The sequence below is a fragment of the Corylus avellana genome, chromosome 1 (assembly GCF_965113065.1).
Source record: "Corylus avellana chromosome 1, dhCorAvel1.hap1.2, whole genome shotgun sequence".
In the NCBI taxonomy this organism is placed as follows: domain Eukaryota; kingdom Viridiplantae; phylum Streptophyta; class Magnoliopsida; order Fagales; family Betulaceae; genus Corylus; species Corylus avellana.
In genome coordinates, this window is record NC_142490.1 from 36,933,274 (window position 1) to 36,941,099 (window position 7,826).

Consider the following 7,826-nt stretch of genomic DNA (forward strand, 5'->3'; position numbering starts at 1 on the left):
TAGATTAGAACATTGGTTAGTTAAGAGTTTTAGAGTTTTGCATGCATTTTGGTGCTCGCCAAATGTTTGACCCTTGGTAACCAAACAATCGATCATTATAGACCGAACAATCGATGTCGAGGCTGCACGTTCGATAATATCCAAAACTGTCTAATTAGGGTTTTATCGAGGTTTAGCATTGCATGCATGACATAAGTTATCGATATATTACAAATGACATTAGACTATACTTCGCAATAGCCAGGAGATGTCAAAATCTAAGGATGAGCAGATAAGGTAAGTAAATACTTACAATTTTTTTTACTAAAAAAGTGTGATATGTTATGAGCATTCTATTTCTAAAATACCTAACTAATTGATTAATGAGATGTATCGTATGACATGGTAAACCGGTACGTGCGATTTAATGGTCATGGGCTTCGGGTGTGTTTATATGGGTCTTGAATCCAATGGTTGTTCGTGACCTGCACAACCATGTTTGAATAGCGGGTCAGTACAGGACGTACATCATTAATAACGTGGCCACCCAATGTCGAACTCGTTCAGGGTGCAAGTTTTATGGACAGCAGCGTACAATATTCGGGGTACAGGTATTGTATTACAGGTCCCTTGATACAGCGCCAACTTTACTAAGAATGAGTAGTATCTCGTGTAGACCAGGCAAGACAACTAGGACTTATATAAAGCATATCTTCTTACATTAGAAATATTGGTGATTGTCACTAAGATTATGCCGATATCTCTCAAAAAGTAAAACTACATTTTTAAGGTTTGGTAAGAGGGGCAAAACATATTACATTTGTGAAAACTCACGTTTACTATTCGAATGCATATTGTAACTCACAAGCTCATTTCATGATCAACCGCAAGGTTTACTTACCAAGTCGTAGACTTATTTAGTTATTGTGGTTTACCAAGTTTGCACAACTAGTCATTAGATTGCTCGCCAGGATGAGGATGCCAAGCAAACATTTCTCCGTACCAGGTTTGACCGGTAATTTGTAGGGGAAAGCCCACATATCCTCCTCAAACTACCACCCAATTAACAATGTCCCTCCCAAATTACAAAAAATTATCAATGTTCTCCCAATGACAAAACTACCATTAGTAAAGTAAAAACAAAAAATACCAAAACTTCTAAAAAAAAAAACCTAAAAAAATAAAAAAAATAAAAAATAAAATTCACAGGGTGGCAAATTTTAAACTAAAAAAAAAAAAAAAAATCGATTTTTTTTTTTTTTTTTTGTTATAAAAATTGAAAATTTTTGCATTTAACTTTTTTTTAAAAAAACAAATTATGTTTTTAAAAAATTAACAATTTTCGTTTAAGAACATAAAAATTTTCACTTTCTCAAAAAAATAAAAATAAAAATAAAAATTATTATTTTTAAATAAAAATTTCAGCTTTAAAAAATATATATTCATTAAAAAAATAAATTTTTAAACGAAAAAAATTAAAAACTTTGGTTAAAAAATCGTTATTTTTAGATTAAATTTTTTTGTTTAAAAAAATATTATTAATATTATTCTTATTATTATTATTATTATTATTTTAAATTTATAGTGGTATTTTTGCCTTACGGAGAAATAATAGGGGTATTTTTATCTTTTTTCTAGCTTTGGCGGGACATTGACAATGTTTTGATAATTTGGGAGGGAGGATATTGTCAATTGGGTGGTAGTTTGAGGGTGTATCTGAACTTTATCCTAATTTGTAGTTGGAAGCAAGCATAACAAATTTCCTCTAAACTTTGACGATTAGCCCAACATCCATCGGGTAATTCCTTCTGATCTGTGGTTTGTTCCCCACTTATCAGTCTTTGGTGGGATATTACTTGGCCTTTGGTTTGGTTGAGCTAATAATTAATTAAGTTTAAATATATCTACATGCAAAAATAAATCACGTCTAGACTTCACCTACTACCACCCATGAACAACTCTTGTCTAACCGCATTAAAAAAAAAAAAAAAAAAAAAAAAAAAAAAAAAACTACTATATATTACGTCAAAAAATCTTATGGTCAGGCGTGTTAACTAAGGTATCTCTACCTAGAATCATGCAGCAACGGTAAAGACAGCCTATGCAATAAATGGTGGAGTAGATGGTGGCCGGAGTAGATGATACTCATGAAGAAACGGCAATGACACAGCCAAGGAAATAAATTGTAGAAAAAGAAAGTTTGGCTAACTAGCTCAACCGGCCATCTGGTACTCCTCCATTTATATCAGACGAAAAAGCTCAAAATTCCATCTTAGTACAATAAATAATGTATTTAACGAAACTAACTTTGATTTATATATCTTCGGTTGTTCTCTAGCTATATATGATTATGCTCCACCAAGATGCGAATTGTTAATTGCGAAAACTATATATACGTCAGAAAACGAGAAAAGAAAGAAAACAAAAATGTTAATTGCGAATTGACTTTTTCTAAGTGTGATCAAGTGGGAAACAGCTTTGTACCTACGTGCATGTTTTTCCCAGCAATCGAATTAGAATGGGAATGGGAATGGGAGGTGAAAAGTCTACACTAGTTGTTGAAGAACTTCGTACGTCCTTTCACATTAATTCGATAGCCATTGATGTCTAAAGACTTGGTGCAGCAGAAACAATGACCATTTCCATTTGGTTCTCTATAAATAGGCATGTTTCCCATACAAGATATCTCACCCATCACCATTAAACCAAAGTATTAGAGAATACGGTGCTTACTTAGATATGATGAAAGGAGTCCATTTCCTTGCAATTGTCGCTCTCTTGTCACTTGCATCCTCCCTTGTCTCTGCCTTCGATCCCAGCCCTCTTCAGGATATCTGTGTTGCAGTTGATGACCCCAAGTCTGCCGGTATATTTATTATTATGTTCATTACCTTTTGCTCAGAAGCATTGCTATTGTTATTGTTTACTTACTGATCTTGTATGCTATCTTGCAATCTATTGTTTCCTGCAGTGTTTGTGAATGGAAAATTCTGCAAGGATTTGAAGTATGCCAAGGCTGAAGATTTCTTCTACTCTGGGCTTCAAAAGCCTGGAAATATAGATGACAAGATTGGATCGAGTGTTACTACTGTGAATGTGGACAAAATACCAGGCCTCAACACTCTAGGCATATCTTTGGTTCGTATTGACTACGCACCATATGGCCAAAATCCTCCCCACACTCACCCTCGTGGTACTGAGATTCTGACAGTCATAGAAGGTACTCTTTTAGTTGGTTTTGTCACATCCAACCCCGAGAATCGCCTTTTCACCAAGGTTCTAAACGAGGGAGATGTCTTCGTGTTCCCAATTGGTCTCATTCACTTCCAGTTCAATGTGGGAAAGACTAATGCTATAGCCTTTGCGGGTTTGAGCAGCCAAAATGCAGGTGTCATTACAATAGCAAATACTGTTTTCGGCTCCAATCCTCCCATCAATCCTGATGTTCTCGCCAAGGCCTTCCAACTTGACAAGAATGTTATTGAAGATCTTCAGAAAAAGTTCTAATTGTACATCATTTAGAGGAACTTCTAAAACAATTATAATAATTTGCCTTGTTCCATTATAGTAATATTAAAATAAAAGTTTGTTTATGTAACACTCTCTAAGTGGAGTTGAAATATAAAATAATATTGACATTTGTTGAGCGTGCATATCTCTCTCTCTCTCTATATATATATATATATATATATATATATATAACAACCCAAATAAACAAATGAGATAAAGATATAAGGAGCCAATTCTAATTTTTGTCATATTAACCACTTATCAATTTTCCAAAATATTTTCCACCATCTACGCATTCATATCAGCCTTTATCTAAATTTTAACTAGAAAATTCACTTTTATTTATTTATTGTAACTACACACCTTTTTCAAAAGTCTTCATCAACTTATTTCAAATTATTCTCTACTTTACTAAAATAATAATTTGTTTGACTATTTTCTATTCACTTTTTTTTACAAAATCAAGGAATTTTAAATTGAACTCTTCTCATTCCATCACTATTAACATAAAAATAAATAAATAAATAAATAATTGACTGATGGTGGACTCATATCATAATCATCCCTAACACAATGGCAGAGGCTTATGCGCCATAGAAAACAATATGTTTTTGAGGCGGAAAGTCGGTTAGTACAATTCTATAACCACCTATGCGGTTAACCAACGACTAGCGGTTAATAATCCTAATAAATACTAATCACTTTTTTATTTTATTTTTTTAAAATAAAAGGTTAAAATTAAAATTAAAAAAAAAAAAAAATCAAAACGACGTCGTTTCATATACTTTTAATATATATATATAGGTGGTTACCAGTTACAGATTTTTCTTAACATCTATTAAAAGCGGTTAGCAGTTAAGGGTTACTGCCGTTAGCGAGTAGCTTTCCAACCTTCGTATTTTTTGGTAAAGATTTGAGACTATGAAATGTTATTTTGGAAGGTAATGCTTTAAAGATTGTTCATGCTTTATTCGGAAGACCAATTGTGGAAATATATTGTACGCTGGTTAAAGATGCGAAGATTGTTTTGCGCAGTATCCAATTTTGGGTCATAATACATACAAAAAGGTAAGCAAACATCTGTTGGCAAAAAGGGCGTTCAAAACATCAACGTATGAAATTTGGATGGAAGAATAACTTGATTTTATTCATGAAGTTGTACATGTTGAAAGTTGTATCTTTGATGCTTTTTTTTTATTATTTTTGACAAAATCTTTGATGCTTTTTGAATGAATGAGATTTCACTTCCCAAATAAAAACATTTTTCTTTTTTTTTGTCTTCTTTCTCAGGGATAATATTTGGGACCTAGATTACATCTAATTAAAGCATTCATAATGGGCTAGCTAAATACTACTTTTAGTCAAGTTTGGTCTAATTAATTTACAAAAAACACAAAAAAGCGCCAAAAAACTCCCTACTCCCCTCCCTATATTTAGTTTTGTTGGAAACTTCTACCCGCATCTGAAGAGCCAAAATTCACTCCCTACTTTTTTAATTTTTTTTACTGTTATTTCCCCTCACTCTCTCTCCACTTTAATATAACACACTTCTTACTTTTAACTCTAGATCTTGCTACAACACATTCTAAAACTAACAAAAAAAAAAAAAAAAATTGAACAAAAGTAGAGAAATATATCAAAGAGTAATTGTTATTTGGTTACTTTTAAAAGTGGCACTTCAAATTTGAAAAAGTAAACTTTTTCCACAAATCTATCTTTTATTTGAGGAGCTCACTAGGGAAGGCTTACATCTAATTAATTAGTTTACAAACTAAACACCTCCACCTAATTAAAAATTTGAATAGTCCAAATTTATAGTGTGTTTGGGATTGTGATTTTATAGACAAAAGTGTTATTTTAAACCGAATCATAGAAAATAAATTGTTTGGAATTACATTTTTAAATAACTACGATTTGAAAAATTAGAAAATTTGCATTTTCAAATTAAGAGTTACTTCTATCAGGATGTAGTATAAAACTCCCTTTTACAGCCTTCAATAGAAACTTGATACATTAGATAAAAACACCAACTACAATGGAAACGAAAATACTACATCTTAAACTCAAATCAATGTTGTGAACATTTTCATTCATTCTAACCCAATGCCATCACCCACCATCGAAACCCCCACCCACCTCCAAGCCCTTAACACCAGTGTCTTCAAAATCAACCAAGACGGTGGGTCCAGTGGTTTTATCAATCGCTATTTTGTCTATGAGGTATTTTGTCAAGGGAAAGCAAAATTATTTGATGTGAATCGTTATATTATTTTTTGATGTTTCAAGCTGAGGTGTTTGCTTCCTATTAAAGGGTGCAAAATACTCCGTTTACACCAAGACCTAATTAAAGTTATTCTCTTTCAAATTACGAGTAAGGAGATGCTTTTTTAAAAAAACACACAATTTTAAAGGTGAAACTATGATTTTAAAGGTCAAACCACGATTTTGCCGAGCATTTAATTGCGTTATTAAAAATTATATTTTCAAATTGCATATTAAAAAATCGCACTTTTTAAAATCACAAACCCAAACAAACTCTTAATTTTAAACAAACAATGGCAATGATTCTGAAAAGCATATGGACAAAAAGTTGTTGAGGATGAGAGCATATGCTCTATGCATCTAGGCCCATTGATTTTGTTAATGAGCACAATGTAACCCTTAAGGGTATTCCGAGTGGTGGACGTAGGTGTCTAACACCGAACCACCCATAAAGTTCTTTGTGTTATTTTCTATATTGCTTCATCTATTATTTACACATCATCATTAATTTAACATAGTATTAGAGCTAAAGGTCCTGAAATAGAACCTTGACTCTGTCAAATCAACTAATTTAAATTTAATATCCCCTAACCCATGACTAATCTTCAGTTGTAACAACAGGTCTGCTCCAAACAGACTCAATCTAATGCATAGGTAGTAACTCATCCTCCTCGACTCACAAGCAAGGAAATTATTCACATCTTCAACCCAAAAGGCGAGGACCACAAAATATAGGGAAAATAAAGAAAATGCATAAAATCCCATAAAACACCATTGGAGGAAGGCTGCTCGATGATTCTGGCCAGGGCGCAAACAAACCACGTTCAGGCGCGTGTGAGTCACGATCTGTCGTGGGGTTGCCGAAATCAGAAGCGGCAAGAGCCATTGGAAGCAGGCGTGGCCGGTGCGCACTGTTGTGAAAATTTTAATTACTCACAAGTGTACAAATCGTTTTGCAATATAGGGATGCAAGTGCTAGGTCGATCTTATAGGGAATTGTGTTTTTGAAAACATAATTTATATCTAAACTAATTTAATTTCAACCCAGTTCCAAAAGAGATTTGATTTTTGTTTGCAACAAAAAGAAAACATAAACTAAATAAAGTAAAATAGTCAAAAGATAAAGTACTAAAGTTGTGGAATCCACACACACCAAATCATAGCATCATGTTTCATGTTCATCAATATTATCCAAAGTGCTCACAATAGAATCTTAGGTATGTTTTACTTTCACTTCAAAAAATTAATCAAAACCATCTCATGTATCTAAATTACTAGGGATATCCAATTGTTTTATAAATAAAAACACAAGCAATCAATTATGTGAAATTATCTCAAATCATCAAATGTATCCTTGAATCACAAAAGATATACAAGAATCACTCCACAAATTGATTTGAAGTAAAACAATTGAAATAAAAACTCAATAAAATTGGATAACATTAACTTACATGAGAATAATGTTGCTATTCATTGATCCTTAACCTTAGTTGAGAATTTAGCTCTACATGACTATGAAAAATAAAACCTAAACCTAAAGAAAAACTAAAAGGGAGAAAAACTGTGGATCCAAATTGTGTATTTTACTTGAAGGCTTAGAGGTATATTTATAGGGCTTAGGAGAAACCTAGAAGCCCTAGTAATCCTAGGAAATTCGAAGGTCTGTCTCCCAATCAAATTAGGAAGCAATCTTAGTACAAATCGGAATAGGATTCGTTCAAATTTGCATTCTTATATTGCAGGACAATTTTGGCATAGTAAACGTCAAAATTAGGAAAATCCTATTGCACAATAAATTGTATAATTTTGAGTTATATTTTTAATGCCGCTAGTTTCACCTCAATGCAACACTTGAGTGAAAAGTTATGGTCAAAATACCGAGACATATACAGAATCTGAAATTTAAACTCAATCCGATTTTGACTCAAATTAGAGAAATTTCGATTTAATCATTTCCTTGATTCGGTTAAACTTAACCACATCATCTAGGTCTTCTCAAAGTATGCTTTCTTCCAAACTTTGCATTTTTTCCCTTTAAAGTGGTAGTTTTCATTTAGCAACCTACAAAACACTAA

General features: G+C 32.6%; 1 protein-coding gene across 1 annotated transcript; it reads left to right on the plus strand.

Annotated features, from left to right (window-relative positions):
- The first annotated feature begins 2,674 nt into the window (after positions 1-2,674).
- LOC132171272 (germin-like protein subfamily 1 member 17) lies at positions 2,675-3,626 on the plus strand. The gene is made up of 2 exons (XM_059582554.2): positions 2,675-2,845; positions 2,951-3,626. The coding sequence occupies exons 1-2, from the start codon at positions 2,719-2,721 to the stop codon at positions 3,484-3,486; spliced, it is 663 nt and encodes a 220-aa protein (XP_059438537.2). The 5' UTR covers positions 2,675-2,718; the 3' UTR covers positions 3,487-3,626.
- The last annotated feature ends 4,200 nt before the right edge of the window (positions 3,627-7,826 follow it).